General features: G+C 38.8%; 1 protein-coding gene across 1 annotated transcript in view; it reads left to right on the forward strand.

Moving 5' to 3' along the window:
* The window catches only part of STOM (stomatin), a 25,336-nt gene that overhangs the window by 865 nt on the left and 3,645 nt on the right, over window positions 1-20,826 (forward strand). The window contains exons 2-6 of the mRNA XM_005879193.2: window positions 10,072-10,175; window positions 11,120-11,192; window positions 12,505-12,587; window positions 15,991-16,194; window positions 17,116-17,250. Coding sequence (XP_005879255.1) covers window positions 10,072-10,175; window positions 11,120-11,192; window positions 12,505-12,587; window positions 15,991-16,194; window positions 17,116-17,250 — 599 coding nt within the window. The remainder of the gene's footprint in view (window positions 1-10,071; window positions 10,176-11,119; window positions 11,193-12,504; window positions 12,588-15,990; window positions 16,195-17,115; window positions 17,251-20,826) is intronic.

A 20,826-nucleotide genomic window follows, 5' to 3' on the forward strand; every position in this document is an offset into this window, starting at 1 on the left:
GCCACTTTCTCGTAAGAAGCAAAACCGACCTGAGAGGTTTCGCCCCCAGCTTCCATACATAACGGGCCATATTTGCGGAATGAAAGGAGGAAGTCTCCTTTTGGCATCCTCCCCGGATCTCTCCCCAGCTTCACTTTCTGCCCCATCCTGCCCCTGCACTGGACTTTGCCCTAGTGACTTTGCTCTAGGGGGCTTGTGTCCCTCACAAGGAATGAATTCTGAGTTCCCTACCCTCATTCCCATCCTAGCAGGGCCTTCCCAGTCTGGAAAAGCAGAAACTACCTGTGAGTGGCTCAGTCATGTTCTCCTGTGAAGGAACTAGTGCCCTTGAGAAAGCTGTCACCTTGAACCATTGTCAGCGAACTCCTTAGGGGGTTCGTAAAGAGAGGCCACAGACCTCTCAGGAGTACTGGTTCCCTCCCAGGGGCTCTTGGCGACCCGAAGGAATCATTTCCATGGATGGAATCTCAGACCGGATGGCGCAGTGAAAGAAATGTGGGGGGCTGGGGGGGCTTTGCCAGCACCCTCACAAGGAACACCATAGTGAACTCATCTATATTGATTATTCCTAAAGCCAGCCTTGTCCGCCCATCCCATATGAGCTCCATTTCCCTTGCTCACCCATCCTTGTTTTTAGTTCCAGGAGTATCAGAATTGTAGAAATCTTTATCCCTCACTTTTCTCTAGTGAGCGTTTTGTAGAGTTGTCTCCCCAAATTAGGAGTGTAACGGATAGGAAGGTGGGCAGGTCCTTTTCCCGGTACCCTGACCTTTCGGTGGGAGACTGAAAGTTTGGTGAAACTGCGGTGGGAAATCTGTTCTAGAAGTTCTTTGGGAATAAACATGATCTTTGTACTTAATGTCCCTTTAGTTCAGTGGTTCTCAACCTTCCTAATGCCGCGACCCTTTAATACAGTTCCTCATGTTGTGGTGACCCCCAACCATAAAATTATTTTCGTTGCTACTTCATAACTGTAATTTTGCTACTGTTATGAATTGTAATGTAAATATCTGATATGCAGGATGTACTTTCATTGTTACAAATTGAACATAAAGCATAGTGATTAATCACAAAAACAATATGTAATTATATATGTGTTTTCCGATGGTCTTAGGCGACCCCTGTGAAAGGGTCGTTTGACCCCCAAAGGGGTCGTGACCCACAGGTTGAGAACCGCTGCTTTAGTTGTTTCCATGGTCACAGACCAGTGTTCACTTCCAAGTTCTTTTTCTTGGTTTTACACTTACCTTTATTTTAGAAATCTTTTAAGAATCTAGTGAAAATTATGCATTGTTTTATTTTTACTGGATTGTTTCAATACATCAGTGACACAATTGATAATAGTGTTCTTACCAGTGCAATAATCATGCATGTTGATCACTGTTTCTTCTACAAATGCTAAAAGAAAATCTCTTGTTTTGCAGTGAAAATATTAGTGAAAAAGTTTTCAGTTAGTGCACTTTTTTTGTTAATGTAAACCTTGGAGATCTGACATTGGTAGAAATGCCATTACTAGAATTTATTACTAAATAGAATTTATTGAGTGCTTACCACAGTCTGAGTGCTTTCAAACATTATCTAATTGCAATCCTCTAACAATTCCACAAGGAAGACATCATTATCCAATATTTTACTGCAAGGAAACAGGCTCAGAGTGGAAAAATGACAGACACCTGTATGTGATTAGAGCTACGTTTCAAACTTGGGCCATCTGGTTTTCCAAACCATTTTTCTATCCTAGAGCTACCTCCAAAATTCATACCCAAACTGAGGATCTTATTCAATATTTCACTGAAGGTGAGAGACAAATAAACAAAGCAAGCCCAGAGGAACCTAGCTTCAATCTAGATCTCTTGAATAAGACAGCTCCAGAGGGCTGCTTCTGAAGGAAGCAGTGGAATATAAAAGCCCTAACTCTGTCCCTTTTATGCTTTTGCTGATAATTAGTCATAGGACCATAAATATGACCAAACCTTGGACAAGACTAATTTTTCTTAAAGCCAGTGCATTCATTTTGTCATGAAATTGAATGCAAATGGATTGTAAAGAAATGTATTATAATTAAGAGTCGTGTCAACAGAACAAATCCCTTGGGGAGAATGCCTGAAAATAAGCAGAAGCTAGGGACTAATTGTTTATTTCAGTTGTTACGGCTATCCGATTGGGGGGAACTTTGTAACTTCTTCAATAATTAATCTAGTTAAAAAATATTTTTATAAAAAAATAATTAATCTAGTTAAACCATCAATGGTTATAAGTTAACTCAAATGAAAAACTAAGTATATAAAAGATGGCATTTATCTATTTTTTAATGATTAAATAGTTTCTAGATACCACCTGATGGTTTACATTTTATGCTGTAAAAGACAGAGTTAATAATTGCCTGGTTAGCTTCGAAGAAAAATAATTTTTTAAAGAAAAATAAATTTTAATGTTAAAATAATAGAGATTAGATTACAAATATATCTTTTAAGTAGGGGTGAAAAAATATATTCCTGAAAACTATTGTAACCATGAAAAAAATGAGCATCTCTCCTGTCTGCCTGACATTCTATGTATACTTCTATTATAATATTTATTACACAGTATTATAATTATCAATCATATTCACCTTATTAGACCAGAAAAGTTTCTGAAAACAGAGATTATGTCCTTTGCTGTAGTAAGTTTAGTATCAAGTACATAGTAGGGTTTGTAAAAATGTTGGTTGAAAGATAAAGGAAGCAGAGGAGTGAAGTAAAGATCCTCTGTGGAATAAATCACATTGTTACATGTTTAGCTTATGTTGGTGGAAAATTTTTCCTGTCTATAGTTTATTAAGTTTATTATAACCCAAATTGTTGATTTTAGGGTGTGAACATCATGTTCCTTATTATACGTTTGTATTACAGGAAGACTGTCTGGATATTGTCAAAAAAATATATTGTATCTAATACAGAATCTCCTTTTAATTAAAATGTGGAAAGAGAGAAGTTAGATATTACAATCAATAGAAAGAAGAAAGTGTCAATTCTCTATTGACACACACTTGTTCCTCCATTCTTTTTAAAACTTTGTGTATACTCTGAGACTGGTAAAGAAACTTGAGCCTTAAGCATTGTGGCCTGACATTTCAGTAGATTAGTCTTAAAGATACAAACCATAAAATATCTGTCCTAAAGTATCAATAAAAACTATGCCAACCTTATTCAGTTGTGAGTATGCACTTATGTCAAGCTGGTATAGTATTTAGAATTCAAAGATCTGAATTGAGATCTCAATACCAACCCTTACTACATGGCTTACCTTGGGCAACTCCCATAGTCAATTCCTCATATGTAATTGGGCCTAATCTTACTGCAATATCTATCTCCCAAGGTCTTGAATATCAAATGAGAAAATTTATTTGAATGTCCTCTTGCAACTTCAGAATGTAAATTATTAAGATATTTAATGGGGAAAATAAAAAAGGTAATGACTTTTTCTGAAAAGCCTAGTAATTATACAGGAAATTTTAAAAAGTTATATGAAGACAGTACAAGAAAGTTTAGAATTCTGACTTACCTCCTCCAATGTGGTCTGAGTCCCCAAGCAGATTGTTAGTCTTGATATTTTCTCTATGGTGTGCAGGTCCCAGAAGGTAATTCATTTAGTAAAAAGTTTATTCCTATAAACTATATCAATAATGGTCTTAAAATTGTGGTAATAATAATGGCTACTATTTAGTAAATGCTTTCTAAGTGGCAAGCACTTTGCATAGTTTCTCTTTTAATCTTCATTAACAGTATAAGTACTGTTCTCTTCCCTCATTTTACTAATGAGAAAATTTAGTGGTAGAATTGGAATCTGACACCAAATCTCCAAGCAAGCTCTTGGCTACTGCTAAGCTGTTGGGCCTCAGCTAAAGAATTGGGAGCCTTATGATCTAGTTTCTTAATGCTTCTGTTTCCCTTTTTTAAAAAAAATTAAAATGATGGTAACCTCCAAATACTTTCATGAGAAAAATTTACTTAGTGATACTTTTAAGATGTCTACTAGTAAGTGAAAGAGCTGAAAAATAAAAAAGAAAAGAAAAGTAGGGGATTTGTTTTAATATATTTCAGGCTAAATTTAATTAACTTAATACCATTATGAAATTGTTTTTCTCTCACATTTTTCTGAACATAACTGTTTCTATTTTTTTTCAGGCATGGGTCATACTCAGCCCATTTACCTTTCTGAATTCTCTAACTTCATGGGTGGGAAAGGTCTTATTTTATTTTATTTTTTTACATTTGTATTGATTTCAGAGAGGAAGGGAGAGAGAGAGATAGAAACATCAGTGATGAGAATCATTGATTGGTTGCTTCCTGCATGCCTCACAACTGGGGATCGAGCCTACAACCTGGACATGTGCCCTGACCAGGAATCCATTTCTTACCTCTTTGATCCTAGGTCAGTGCTCCACTGCTGACCCACACCAGCCAGGCAAAAAAGTCTTATTTTAAAAAGAGAAAAGAACACATTTGAGGAAAGCAATATGGCAATGCTTTGGGATAGAGGATGATACTGAACTGATTGGATCCTGTCTGCTGACAAGTAGTTTCAGTTTGACTTATGTAATAGGCAGTCTTTCTTCCTCCCAAAGAACTGGTAGAATCACTCTACTCATTCAATAACTATTTATTTGACAATTATTTTTTTTAGTACCTGTTAGGCACTAGGTATCTTCCATATTAGCTTATTTATTCTTCACACTAACCCCCTGAAGAGGTACTGTTTTTTTTTTAACCTTTTAAAAAAAATGTTTCAAGTACAGTTTGCATTCAACACTATTTTATGTTAGTTTCAGTTGTACAGCACAGCGGATGGACATTCATATACTTCACAAAGTGTTCCCTCCAATAATTCATGTGCCCACCTGGTACCATAGACAGTCACTACTTTTGTATTACTGTGGCAGAGTATTCAGTAATTACAACACACATGGCCTACCACGCCTAAAACGTTTATTTTCCCACCCTTTATGGGAAAAGTTTGCCAAATCCTGACATATAATTTCTGATGAAGAATAGTAGCAGTCAAAAAGAACATATATCCTTTCAAGAAAAATTCAAAAAGTCTTTCATTTTGACCTACTGGTGCTGTTAGAACCAGATAGCATGTATTTTTGAGACTAAACTCCTAGCCATCCTCTCTTTCCCCACCCAAACTATTCTTGGCAATTTACAACATCAAGTGTTTCACCTTTATTCCAGGAAAGGGGAAGGAAAGATTGTCCTTTACAGGTTGCTATTTAGGTATTTCTTTGGCTTATCCGTTCCGTTTTGTTTGTGTAATCATGCATATGAATCTGAGTCAGACTTTCAGATATTGTGTAAGACATGTTTTTGGCCTTCCCCTGAAGAGGAAATCCAGTATCTTTTAAATTTTAGAAGAAAGTGGCGTTACTAAATGGAATGTATTTCTCCATGTGATTGCCAGTACACAGTGCCACGTTCAGTAGACCTTAACATAAATCAGCTGACATGGGATCATTAATACCATACAGTGCTCTGAAATCATGCCTGTTAACATCTTGAAAAGAATATTTTACTACTTTTCCGGAAGCTAACCAAACAAAAATTACTATACAACTTTTTTCACTCGTTTCATCTTTTTTGTTTGTTTTCTTTTGTCTCTTCCAAGAAAGTCTTTTGCTTTATTACTTTGGGATTCCTGGAAGGAATACTTTACACCTAGTTACAGATTTTTGTAAGCATTAGAAATAATGTATATAAGGAACAAGAGCTTGTGGCTGACGTGATAGGCATTCAATAAATGGTTTTTATTAGTAGTAATAAAAGATACCTCCAGAATAAGAGAAATTTAAGAATTATGCAATTTCATCTCTTCAGCAAAATTAGTATACATAATGATTATGAAAATTTTGCTAAACATATATTAAATGCAGCAGAGTTTGTAAGTGAGAAAACTGGATACAACCAAAATGTTCATCATATAAATATTCCATGAAACAATGAAATACAAATATATATTTAGATGTGAACATGTTGCTGTTTAGACCTTAAGTGTTAGGTGACTAAGGTTCATTTATTTCCTGGTGGAATTTAAACCTCACCTCTCTGAGGAATGTGATTTGTGGACTTTTTGAGCTATGACCAAGTGAAGAAGAATTCTGAGGGTTGAAAACAGGATAGTTTTATTTTAAAGGCACTAGAATAATATGATATGATGACTTTTCCCCAGTGTATACACTTATTATTTCTAGCTGAGCATTTGAAATGTGAAAGTCCAGGCCCAGTTTTCAGAATATCCACTTAATTTCTTGTTCTTCTTGATTTGTAATTCTGAATACTCATAATGTGACAATGGAAAATGAGTACACACACACACACACACACACACACTGGACTAGACATTCTGGCTTGTCCTCTTGTAGATAATTATTCAAAAATTTAGTAATTCTATTCTTAAATGAGATTTTTGAGGGTCTTGGAATGTCCAAGCCTAGCCTGGCAGGAGGGAGGCATGAAGTAAGGGGAAAATCAGTACTAGTTTAAGAGGCTTTTATCAAAATAGGTAAATGCTACCTATTTTCCCATTTTTATTAGGAAAATTTGAACACTTGCTTAAATTTGGAGGATTACTGAAAACTGCCATCCATATTTATTGAGCACTACCTCAACCCTACAACGCTAGTCTAATTATCCTTATATTACAGGTGAAGGAACTAAAGTTCAAAGAGGTAAAGATCACACAACTAAGAAGTAACAGGATTTAAATGGAAACTTAGATGCTCCCAGTCTAAGGAAGCATATCATATTCTCAGGAAGTCTCAGTCTAATAAGGGTTATGAATGCACAATAAATTAAAGTATTAGGCATAATATAAGTGTCATAAGAGAGGTTTAAAAAAAAGTGCTATCAAGATTCAGAGGAAGGAAAACACATCTAGTTGGAAAGCTTGGTAAGATTTTATTTCATACCCACTATATTATCATTACTGTGCTAGACATTGAGAATAAAAAACGAATAATAAACATTCCTACCCTCAGGGAGTCTATAGTCTAGTCTATTTGAGAAACAGATATGGGAGACTTGGAGCAATACAGGGGTATTTTAGAAAGCACCAAGGCCAATCTGTTCCTTGTTTGGAATCCATTTCACTTTGGAAACCTAGACCTAACTCTGGCTAAGAGCCTTGAGACTATTGTTTTCTATAAATAGACGCGGCTGGAATTAAGAGAGCTTCCTCTGTAGGAATATCAGATTTCACCCTCAGAACTCCTATCTTGCTTTCCTACTTTTAATACTGTCTTAAGAGTGCTCCAAACACGAAAATTTAATGAAGATTTATTTTATTTTATTCAGAGGGAAAGGGTCAGAGTGAGTTGATTTAGAACATGGGCTTTGGAGTAAGATGACCTGTATTTGAGTCCCCAGGTCCTCTCTTGTGTGACCTTGGGAAAGTCATGTTGCTGCAGTCACCTCATTTGTAAATGGAATTAAAAATACTTTACAGGGCTTTGTAAGCAGTAAATGAGATATACATCTAAAGTAATTTAACACAGTGCACCTAGTGTATAAGGAACCATTTAAAAATGGCTAGGGAGATTTCATAATAACACCTGATAGAGGCTGCTCCACAAGCCTCTATCAGGTGTTATTACTAGTATGTGGCCTTGCTTGGTATGTTCTCTCTGTGAATATGTGTATACCCCCCAAAATTACAAATTAGAAACCTCCAGGATTAAGTTAGATCACTTTTATTAAACATGCATCAGGATGTTTACCTCACACTATGACACAGGATCAGAAGACTGCGAAGCCATAGATGACCAAAGTACTCTGTGTATTGGAGCACTTGACCTGGATGCAACTTGTGTCTCTCTTTTTCTCCCATGCCCCCAGCCTTAACTTTGCTTATTTTTTGGCCTCCTATTTATTCAGTTCTGTCTCTGCCATCTTTGCCCTGAGCAGTGACTGACATACCTGTTCCTCTCTTGCCAATCTCCCTCCAATGATTAAAACAATTGCTGGAAATAGAGCAGGAGCCTTCTGTAGTTGATAAGAAAATTGATAGTATCCCTTGGCCTACTCATTCCCTCTGTTCTTCACAAACAAAGAAAAACAAACAAAAAATGAGGAAGATACTAGATACAGGAAGTAAAGGGAATTTCCCAGGATGATAGTGAAAGGCAATCACAGTGACAGCTAAGCACACCAACTGAGATAATGAGTACAGACTTGGCTCCAAGAGAGACTCTTTCTCGAAAGATGAAATTGATAAGAGTTCCTGACCCTTCTGAAAGATTTACACATTTGATGAAAAGTTTGAAGTTAAATGAATGAGCACCTGAAAACTAAGCAAAGGGGGTTGGGGGGAGAAACTAAGCAAAGGGAAAAAACAACACAATGACTCCGGAGGGTGGGGAGGTGGGGGGGGAGTTTATAGGAAAGGAAAACTATTCTTCACAACATGGCTTAGCTTTGAATTGCACTTTGATAGTCATAATATAAAATTTGATATTGGTCTAATCAAAATTATGATGTTATTGAAAGGATGGTTATATTTATACTAGAGGCCCGGTGCACGAAATTCATGCACAGGGGAGGGGGGTCCCTCAGCCTGGCCTGCACCCTCTCGCAATCTGGGACCCCTTGGGAGATGTCCAGCTGCCATTGGGCAAGACTCAGACCCAGCCAGTTCCACCTCTGTTAAGCCCCGCTGGGCGGGGACACAGTGTCATGTCCCCGCCCACCCACGCACCTGCCGTGCACACAGCCTCCTGCTGATCGGTCATTACAGCGTGAGGGTGTCACAACCATTAGCATATTAGCTCTTTATTATATAGGATAGGGAAGGGAAGGAAAGAGAACTAAATTCTCTTCCATAGTGGAAAGTCAGTAGATAATGCTCAAAACTTGAAAAAGCAAGAAGTAACAAAATAAGCAAACTATTTGAAAACATGGAGGTAAATACCAAAATAGCCCACAGCAGTTGCCTTTGAGGAAAGAGAAATTGGAAGAGGTGGACAGGGAACTGCTCTCTTTTTGTGTTAGTCTTGTAGAACTATTTGACTGTTTTAACTTGATGCAAGTATAACTGATGAAAAAAAAAACTAAAACAGAAAAAGCATGAATGCATAGCAATAAAGGCTGAAGGTTAGGGTTACATCTAGAGGGAAGAAAAATAGGTTACAAATTTTATTATAAGAACATGTACAAGGAAAAGGTTTAGAAGAATATTATCTTTGGATTTTGTAATGTTTCCCTTCTTTATACTTTTCTGAGTTTTTTGCATGGGGCATGAATTATCTTTATAATCAGACAAAAAGCTATTTCATGTTACAGAAAAAAACAATTAGAAATGTGAGAGGAAAACTATGTACAAAGATGTTTATTACAGCATGTTTATAATCCTAAGATATCAGAAACAACTGTTTAATCAGGAAATGTTTCATAAACTATGGTTCATATACCTAGTGAAATATTTTAGTGTCATTTTTAAAAAGAGGATCTAAGTGAGTTTATCCTCATGTATAATTTTCACCTTTAATTATGCTATACTCTCAGCTTAAATGTCCTTTTCCTTCTTTCCACTTTCTTTTCATTGCTATTTCCCAAACCATTACATCCCACAAGAAGGCCCTGTGACAACCATCATCCCTTACCCACCGACCCTGCTCCACTCTCACCTCCATCCCAATTGTGTTACCCGTAATCTGTGTTTTCAGAATATTTTGAGCAATACTCTATATTTGCACTTACCAACTAGTATTATAATCTAATTATCTTTCCCACTAAACTTTCACCTTGATAGCTAGAATTGGTCTTATTCACTTTTATGACTGCAGTGCAAAGTACAGGGCATAATCAAGATTAGGTGCTGGATAAAGAAAAGAATAATGTAAAAAATACTTGTGTTGTCATGTTAAGTAAATTAGGGAAAGTAGCACCTACACTTCAGGTTGTTATGAGGATTAGATGGGAAAATTCATGTAAAACATCTAGTATAATGCCAGGCATAGGTGCTCAGTGAATGAGAATGAAGATGGTGGCGATTGTGCTGGTAACAATGATAAGAGCTGTGTATTTTTTGTTTTCACAGATAGCCCCGATACAGGCCTTGGAATTTGTGGATGGATTTTGGTGTATTTCTCATTCTTTTTGACAATTATAACTTTCCCATTATCAATATGGATGTGCATAAAGGTAAAGAATATTTCATCTACATCTGGAAAGGTGTCAACTCCTAACTACATAAACCCACTTTGTGTTTGCATGTGTGTAAGAGAGATAGAGACCATACTGGCTTATAATTCTTTTTCCTTCATCTCTCTTTTGGAAAATTCACTCTGGTCACCTATTATATTAGAATCTTAAAGGTTCTTTTCAGCCATAGTTTAGTCCGTCTTTCCCGAGAGTTTAAAATCACCGTTGGAAGTTGGAGTCAGGGATATGGGGTGGTCCTATGAGAATTGCTCCAGTCAGGATGCTGAGGTTTGACTGCTGGCTCCATTGTTTTTGGTGTGACCTTTACTGTGTTTCCTCACCTGTAAAATGGGAGGAAATAATAACACTCACTCCACAGAGCTATTGTGAAGATCAAGTGAATTAATGTAATTAAATGTGGTTGGCACATAAGTGCTTCCCAAATGCTGCTTATTTTTTCTATAAAGTTATTAATACTTTGATAAATGACTATAATTTACATATTTCTAAAATGATCAAAATGTGCTCCAAGAATTTTCAGGTAAGTTTATTATTATAATTTAAGAAATCAGGAGACAAACTATGAGAAGTTCATCTTTTTTTTTCCTGTATTAACAATGCAGGAGGTAATATTCAATAATGTTAACAGCTGAGGAGTGAGGTTATAGATAGATTTGCTTCTCTATACTATTCTATACTTTCCAGATTTTAGACAATGAATATCTTTTGCTTTTATAATTAGTAAAAAATTAAGTAAATAAATATCATACTTAGTGGAGGTACTAAACATTGGACATATTTGTAGATATAATCTGGATTATAGAGAAGAAAACAAAATAGAGGCATGTAACCTGCTTAAAGCAGAAATATATATTTTAAAAGCTATGCATATAAATATTTGTACTCTTCATATTAAATTATTATTTATTTGTGTTTTTATCTAGATCGTAAAAGAATATGAAAGAGCCATCATTTTTAGATTGGGTCGCATTTTACAAGGAGGAGCCAAAGGACCTGGTCAGTACTCAGATTCTAGATTCGAAGACTGACATTCTTCCTTTTATTGATGTGATTTCCGTTATAGTTTCTCTTCTCTGTTGACTTAGAAAAGAGTTCTTCATATAACAAAAGTTGCCTAACAATAGCAGAGGTGCTAGACAGTCTTGCTGTAACTACCCTTTTCCTTCCTCTCCCTTCCCCTTCCCATTTGAGATAAGATTATCATGGGCTAAGAGTAGCTACAGCAGTGGAAGTTGGAGCATGAGAATCCCTACTAAAATAAAGGCTTTGAGTCATTGTTTTTGGCAAATTTCGATTAAGTTCCTACTGTGTTCCAAGCTCTGGGAATTCACGGGAGACTATAACACAGTTCCTGCCCTCAAGGATCTTACTGTCTAGTGGTGGGATACCAAGGAGACAGATAGTTACAGTCCCTTGTGGTAAGTATTATGATCCAGGTAGTTGTGGAAACCCAGAGAGGAGTGACTGGCCCGAACTAGTAGGATGAGACAAGGCTTCCTGGAGGTGACAACTTGGCTGAGTCTTGAGGCATGGAAAGGTATTAGGGGAGGTGTTTCCCCCAGAAATAGCAACATGTACAAAGCCATATAGAAAAGAGTACTTCAGGTTCCAGGAACTGCAGGTCGCTCAGCCCAGCCAGAGAGAGGAGGGCATGAGGAGAAGGGAATGAATGAAGAGGTAAGGGGAGCAGGTCATGCAGAACCTTGTGTGACTCATGCAGAAGTTTGTATTTCAGGAAAGATTGCTCTGCTTGCAGCTTAGAAAATGGATCAGAGAAGAGGCACTGGAAGAAATAGAAAGATGACTTGGAATCGATTGCATTGGTCTAGTGAAAACAGTGACAGTCACAGTGGAGTAAGGAAATGAAATCCATTGCCTTGGTGGGGACAGTTAGGGTTGAGAACTGAGTAAGAGGAATAAAGAATAACACTCCTAGCTTCTGGCTCATTCACTGAGATGAACTGGTGACTTATAGTCCATTAGGTTGCTGCTATTAGAATTGAAGGGTGAAGTAAACCGTTTGGATCAGTGATGGCGAACCTATGACACGCGTGTCAGAGGTGACATGTAAACTCATTTTTTTGGTTGATTTTTTCGTTAAATGGCATTTAACTATATAAAATAAAAATCAAAAATATAAGTCTTTGTTTTACTATGGTTGCAAATATCAAAAAATTTCTGTATGTGACACGGCACCAGAGTTAAGTTAGGGTTTTTCAAAATGCTGACACGCCGAGCTCAAAAGGTTCGCCGTCACTGGTTTAGATGCTGGTATCTCTCCGTAATCTTCTATGCATCTTTGTTGCAGGTTTGTTTTTCGTCCTGCCGTGCACTGACACCTTTGTCAAAGTGGACATGAGAATTATTTCATTTGATATTCCTCCTCAAGAGGTAAGGTGGTCTTTTGCTATGAGTAACTGAAATACCATGTGTGAAAGGGCTTGACAGTGAGAGGCAGCAGGTGTAGTGGTTAGAGCATAGTTTTAGAGCCTGTCTGCCTTTGACCTTTTCTAGCTGTGTGACCTTGAGAAGGTCTTTAATTTCTCTGTACCTCAGTTTCCTAATCTATAAAATAGAGATTATAATAACAGGACCTATTTTATAGGGTTTTTGTGACAACTAAATGAGTTATATGTAAAGTACTTCGAATAGTGGCTGACAGTTAAGTGCTATATAAGTGCTTATTACTTATAAAACACAGTGTAATGTGAATGTAAGTATAATGTTAACATCATCATTGTCATTTTTACTACCACATTTCTCCTCTTTGGGTTTTCTGGCAGAAAATCCTGTTTAGTATAATATTCTTCTTCCTCAAGTTCTTGATTTTATTCTAGATAAATTGGTTAAAAGCCAAAGAATTAGAAACTGCTTATTTGGCATTTTCAATAAAGCATATAATGTTTTAGATTAGTAATTATTTCATGCTTTTTCAAACTACTTCACAAATACTATCACAGCTGAAACAGCAGAATCCCTAGAAAGTATATAGTTGCTGTAAGACAAAGGAATTCCTCCAGATTACAGTGGCAGAAGCAGGACGGAAATCCAGCTCTTTGTATTCCCTGTCTGGTGCTTTGTGCATAACTCCATGCTAAATGCATTCTGCATTAGCCCCCTGGTGGCCCTTTAAGGGAGAGGTGGCCATGCTGATACTTATGTCTAAGGAGGATAATAACTATTGCAGACAGTAAGCCTAATATCATGATAAAGTGAGGCACAGAAAAATACTGTCAGTATTTCCTGACCAAAAGCAAGGTATCCAGCAGGGTGGTGGAGCCTGGCCATCCTGCCTTCTCTTGTCACAAAATCCAGAAACCAGCTTCGGAACTTCCTTGCTGCTACAGAGCCAAGTAGACGGTGAGGTCAGACCTTATAATCCACACATATGTTGTGACATCAGAAATCATTTTTGCCCCCAAGAACAAGATTGAGAGCATTGCTGTGTTCTCTGCATGTTTTCCCATCTTTCAGGAAAGTCTGAATCTCAGAAGGACCCCCCCTTTCAGGGTAGCTGTTTCTTCTATAAACATTGTAGGCATCTGGCAGGCTCGCCTTCTGCTTTCCTGCCAGCTGCTGAACGCAGAGCGGATCGGAACTTGGCAGGCAGGCCTTTTTCCGATCCCCTGTGAATTTACTGTGAGGGAGGTAAACACGCTGCTATGGTAAACAGTAGGCAGAGAGGCCGCAGCGTTAGAAAGCTCCCACTGTGGCAAAGTCACTGTCAAGAATTTGTTTAGAAATGATACACATTTTCCCATCACATCATGGGAAAGAATTAACTTTCACAGAAGATGGTAATGTACATACCATTTGTAAATACATTTATTTATAAATCTCCCACTTCTCTTTCAAGTTAGAAGTATATTTAGATTCCTAAAAAAAGGATTACTGCTTTGATCTGGCAGGACTAAACAGCTATGTAATATAATTGTCATTACTATTTTCTATTTCCATAGCTCTTAACACTTTCAAGAGGGCTTCCTTCACAAACATGTTCTTGTTTGATCTTCAAAGTAATTTATGTAGAATTGGGCAGTATTATTACCCCCATCTCACAAATGAGGAATCTGTAAATCAAACAGTTTTTAAAATATATATATTTTTACTGATTTCAGAGAGGAAGGGAGAAGGAAAGAGAGATAAAAACATCAATGATGAGAGAGAATCATTGATCGGCTGCCTCCTGCAGGCCCCCCACTGGAGATCGAGCCCGCATGTGCCCTGACCAGGAATTGAGCCGTGACCTCCTGGTTCATAGGTCGGCGCTCAACCACTGAGTCAAGCTGGCTGGGGGCTGTAAGTCAAACCATTTAAAAGCTAGAGATCACCAAGAGGTACAGGCAGAGTTGAAACTCCAGATCTCCTAACTCTTACTCCCGTGCTCCTCATCAATCACTGTATTCCTAAGAACATGTTTCAATTTAAATCATCTCTTGTTTATTGACGACTTGCTAGGTATCAAGCATTCTGCTGGTGATAGAGATACAGAGACAAACTGCCCTCAAGAAATTCATAGTCTAATAGAGAAATAGTATCATTGCAGTGAGATGCAGAAGGAAGGGCATACTCTGCCAAGTGGGTCAGGGAAGTTTCACAGAGAAAAGGACATGGAGCCGTGTCTTGAATGATGAGTAAGAATGTGCCAGTCTGATGTGATGAGGGGGAGAGGACAGGACATCCAGGCAGAGGGGACATCTGCACAAAGGCCAGGGGACATGGAACATGCTGCACCTCGTCTAGTATAGTGTGGGCAGGAGGGAGTGGGATAGAGTGAGGCCAGAGAGCCAAATGCCAAAGGGCCAGGCATCAAGGGACTTGTATACCAAACTAAGGACTTTGCCCTGTAGGGGGTAAGAAACATTGGCACGTTGTGTCCAATGAAGCATTTTTATGTAGCATGCTGTAAAGATATTTTTACCCTGACTCGCCCTGTAAAAACATTCCCCATTCACATTCTGTTCTAGTAATGCTGTGCTACTTATAGTTCTAGTAATACTTACAAACCTAGGCTCTCCCATATACATTATGTTCTCTGCCTTGAATACTCTTTCACTCTACCCTCCACCCTCTGAAAACTTTTATTCTTCCTTTCAAGACTGAGTTCAAGTACCATTCCTGCCACCCGCAACTGCTCATTTTTTGTTCCTTAAAGTCTCCCTTGGTTCCTCAGCCTCTTTGAAAGTAGGAACCAAGGTTTTTCCTACCTTGGTTCATACAACATTGCCTGCTACTAAGTGGTGTCTCATTTGTTCAATGATTTAGTCAAGTAATGGAATTACTGAATAACTGAATGTGTTTTATAAAAATTTTAAAGACTCTCTGATGCTTTACTATTTTAGGCCATCTGATCTGCTATAACAAAATAACATAGTCTGGGTGGCTTATAAACTTATTTCTCACAGTTCTGGAGGCTAGGAAGTCCAAGATCAAGGTATCAGCATATTCAGTGTCCGATGAGGGCCTGCTTCCTGGATCATAGATGACTGTCTTTTCCTGTGTCCTCATGTGGCAAAAGGGGTGAGGGAGCTCTCCAGGGTTTCTTTTATAAGGGTACTAATCCCACTCATACGGGCTTTACCCTCACGACCTAATCACCCCCATAACCAAATACCAACACATTGGGGATTAGGTTTCAACAAATGAATTTTGAGGGAACACAAACATTCAGTTGATAGAATTTTCTAAAGAAATCAGCTAGCATTATAAGAAGTTGTATAGAACAACATTCCTTGCAGTTACATTAAAGGAAGAGCTGGCTGACAGATGTAACAATGCTTCCTTTACATTGTAGATCCTCACCAAGGATTCCGTGACAGTTTGTGTGGATGGTGTGGTCTATTACCGCGTTCAGAATGCAATCCTGGCTGTGGCAAATATCACCAACGCCGACTCGGCAACCCGTCTGTTGGCACAGACTACTCTGAGGAATGTCCTGGGCACCAAGAACCTTGCTCAGATCCTCTCTGACAGAGAAGAAATTGCACACAACATGCAGGTGAGGAGTGCGCCAATGCTGTACCTCACGAGAAATTGAAAATGGAAGCAAAGGCTCAATGGTTGAGATCTCACCAATTCAAGTTGGGGAACCACTAGCCTTTTTTCCTCGTAGAAAGGTTTTCCCAAACTTGGTGGAAGGGGATGTTTTTCGCACAAATAGTTCATGGGTGATAACACTCAGATGCATGCATTATTTTTTTCCCTCCAGTGAGTATTTTTTTCCAGAATCAGTATTCTTTAGCATAATAGTTCAGAGGCCATTTTGCATAGCACGAGTGCTGTTAAAGCTGTATTCTCTGTGTGAGTCCCATGACTTCCTTGGCAAGTCTTATACTTTCCCATGTTGCATGAGTAATAGATGATGAATTAAACCTGACCTGTTCAAAAGCACTATAAATTTGAACTCTTATTATTTGTTTAGACTTCATTGTGTATAAAATCTCTGATCTGATTTGATACCCACAATACCTATAGGAAATAGATAGTATCATTTCATTCCTACCATTGTGAAGGGAGAAAGTCGAAGCACAAAGTAACATGGTTTGCACAGAGTCACATTAGCTTGGGAGTAATACTGTGCTGCTATAGTTTTAGTAATACTTATACTAGAAGTGATACTAGTGCTAAGAAGTAAAGTTTTATTGGAATACAGCCACACCCATTGGTTGGTGTATTACCCATGGCTGCTTTTGACCTACAATGGTAGGGTTAAATAGTTGTGGCAGAGGATCTGAGAATCAATAATTACTATCCGGTCTTTTTAGAGAAAGTTTGCCTGCATTAGCTTATTAGTAACAGAATCAGGGTCAGCTCCTTAGTGAGCCAGCGCCTTATCTGCTCCCAGTCCCAATGCATACAGCAAACTTGGGCCTCTGGACTGGGGCTGAACACTTTAGTTTGCCTTCTCTCTTCCCATCAGAGTACCCTGGACGAAGCCACTGATGACTGGGGAATCAAGGTGGAGCGTGTGGAAATTAAGGACGTGAAACTCCCTGTGCAGCTCCAGAGGGCTATGGCTGCCGAAGCGGAAGCATCCCGGGAGGCCCGGGCCAAGGTCATTTTTTTTTTAGTTTGTTTTTCCTATTGAATTTTCTTTAATTACAAAAAGCAAAACATGTTTGTTATAAAAATTAGAAATAATCCTGAATATTTCGTAAAGATAAAAGCCCTCCCTGTCACTTTAAATGGTATCTCTGCAGAGGTGACCGCTCTTAACAATTTAGTGTATTCACTTCCCAGGTATTATTTGGGGTTTATTTGGGTTTTATCTGACTATGTTGTTAGACTGTTGGCTTGTTTGTTTTACAGAAGTAGGTCACACTATGCATATTGTTCTGCACCTTGCTCTTTTTGCTTCACATCACGTGGACATAGCAGTACACACAGTTACCTCATTATTTTATTGACCATTTTCTGTACTTTAGTCTCCCAATTGCCTATAAAGGACAGATTACAGTTCTGACTTCAGAGTAAATGGGCAACCTCATCGGTTTGCTTACCGTTCATTTCTTTTATCTTCTTTCATTCTCTCTTTTCTCTGTATCTTCTTTCTTCTTCCTGTTTCCTCTTCCTCTCTCCTTGTTTATTTTTCACTTTTCTTTCTTTGGCGTCTGCTCTTTCCCCTCTTTCTTTTCATCATCATCCCTGCCTATGTCTGAACCCTGCATGACCCTCTGAGAGGTTCTGAAGGAAATACTTGCTGACTTAAGCTAAAGAAGAGGATCCATTGAGAGGATAATTTATAAGGACCCAGGGATATCTCACCAAACCCAAGGGTAGGAAATAGAATTGAGCCTCATCAACATTGGAGCCAGGGAACTAAAAGGAGTCAAGACTGAAGGGAGTGAGTCATTTCATTTCCTGAGCCGCATCTCACTGCAGATGGTTTGAAGGGGAGACTGTCTGGCTCCAGTTGAACAGTGACGGAGACAGACCAGCCCTGATTCCAGATTCAAGGCAGAGAGATTATCTTTGGTCCAACTTGGGTCAAAGGGTAAAGTCAGGTGCTAATCAGGTCGCAGAGCCCCTTGCCTGTGAAGGTGTGGAGGAATAGGAGAGTTTTAGTAGGAGGCGTTACTGTGGACTTGACAGAGCTCCCAAGACACAGGAGCAGACCAATTTGTCGTTGTTGGAAAAATAGCAGTAGCTGGTATAACTGGCTAACCACAGAATCCCGCTGTTCTCTTAGAATGCCCTTTAAGCCACAAATGGGTCACTGTAATTCCTTAGCCAGCCCCAAATAGAATAGTAGCTCATTTGACACAATATATCCAGAATTTTCTACTAACCAGACATTTTATGTTTTTCTAATGTGGTCATTGATGCTTGTGATGCTAACCTGAGGACACTACAGAACTCCCAAGTGCTTCCTCTCAAACTCATCACATAAGACTAAATTATATTTGTGATAATGTTACATATGCCCTACTAGAATCTACTTATTTTGAAAATTAGGAATCACCTATACCTGGAATATGTCATTAACCAAAAGCCTCATTTTCAACTCATCAAAATTTGTCATACAGAGACTACATAGACTATCAGCCCAAAGGGCCCTTAGAGATGATCTTCTGAAGGTGACAGATACCTGGCCCAGAAGCTGCTGCTCTGCCCTCCTATTCCCATGCCAGTAATTAACCACAGCACTGTTTTCCACTGAGCTTAGACCTGACCTTCTATAGCACTCTAGGCAACAATCCTCAACTGCTTGGAATTGGCTCTAAGAACCTTCAGAAATTTGTAATTGAAGTTCTGCTGGGAATATTGGAAACTACTCCAATGTCCATTGGTAGTTACATGGATAAGTATGGTTTATTGGAATGAAGGAATACTATACAACAAAGTGAATGAGCATACAAGTGCGTGCTCCTGAAAATAATGAGAAAGGAGCCAGTCATAAAAGGCAGACTCTCCCACCAGTTTTACAGTATGTTGGCTGAATCTCTTTAAAGTTTTTAGATCAACTCCTAATGGCTTGAAATGTAATCTCTTTTATGCTGCTTTCTTCCTTATTTCCTTTTTCACGACCCTCAGAAAAATGTGTGACGTGCTTTCAAGCTCCTATTTCCTGGCCTGGTCATCTGTTAATTGAGAGGGTGGAGTGCAGAAATACAAATCGCCTTTCTCTGCCCTTCTCCCAGCCCAGCCCACCTGGGCTGCTGAAGGAGGCAGCAGTACCAATCCCACATACTTGAAAATACCAGATTTTAAAATGATGGTCTATAAGTATAGTGTTTATTGACATGGGATTACTGTGCATTTGGCAAAAGCCCCACATGCTTCTTGCTTCACTTTCTAAGATCCTATCCACACTGTATACTTGGCCTATATTTAGACAAAGCCAGTGGTATTGGATTCACATCTCTGGCAGCTCCCTCAGAGCAGCTTTTCTATTAACAAAATGTGTGTCCATCCTGGTGGGTCTGGCTTCCCTGCCAAGAGATTGTGTATTGATTGATAGTGGGAGATGAGGTATCTTTGCAGTTGGTCTATGTCCAGACAAAAAAAAAGTACCTAATTGGACATCTGAGATGACATGGAAAAAAATCAGAGCCCGCTGACCGCGTGGCAGGTGTATTGTACACTCTCTACTGTGCTTGCCGTGGAGCAGTTACAGGATTCTCTTTGAGCACATCTGGCACATGCCCCATCTCACAGACTTAGGTAGGACATAATGGTTTGTCTTGATAGATTAAGCTCTTTATCCTCTAAAAGGTCCTTTCTCTCAGTAAGTACCATATCCTGTATCCCCTCTCTCACTGAATGGCGGCCAAAACCTAGAAACCTGGGACTCAACCTCTGTGCCTTCTTCCTCGCCATACACAGTCAGCCTCCAGAATACTCTCTCCCTCCTGAATAGCCCCCCATCCATCTCCTCCTCTGTCCCCAACACCAGTGAATTGCACCAACCACCCTGAAGCACTTCCACTAACAGCTTTCAGTCTCTTCCCTTCGATCCTCGGACATCTATCAGTGTGTTCTCAAACCTGCATCTGATGAGGTTATCTACGTAAAACCTTCCAGTGGCTTCCCATTGCCTGTAGAATGAAGACCAACGCCCTGGCCTCCACCGGCCTCCAGACCCTGCCCGTTCCCCCCTACCTTTCCCCTCTTCCTCATGCACTATTCAGCACTCAGAGTTTTTTTGGAATACACCAGCTTTTGCAAACCTCATCTTAATCCAAACAACAATGGTTTCATTCTATAATGTTGAACTTCTATCACCTCACCCTCTGCACAAAGTGCTTTCCTGGTGGTGCAGCACTGGGCCTCATACAGATCTCTGTCAGCATTTGCCGCACTGCAGTGAAGTGACCTATTTCCATGGCTGTCTTCCTTACTTGTCCAGGAGCTGAGGGAGGCAAGAAAGTTCATGCTTTGTCCCTAGCCCCTACATGGGGCTTGACACTTAGGAGGCCCCTAAAGTTTATTAGAGAAGCGAATGAAATTTCACTGCTCATAAGACCATGGCTTTCTGTTCTGATATTCACAGTAACATTACAAACCATTAATATTTTTAGATCCATGAGAACAACCTAGTGAAACTGTACTTTTAATATTGGTGATTATGGTATATTTATACCTCTTCTCCTAGGATTATAAATTAAAGCTAACTGCCTTGATTTGGATA

Source organism: Myotis brandtii, unplaced genomic scaffold (genome assembly GCF_000412655.1).
Source record: "Myotis brandtii unplaced genomic scaffold, ASM41265v1 scaffold589, whole genome shotgun sequence".
Lineage (NCBI taxonomy): Eukaryota > Metazoa > Chordata > Mammalia > Chiroptera > Vespertilionidae > Myotis > Myotis brandtii.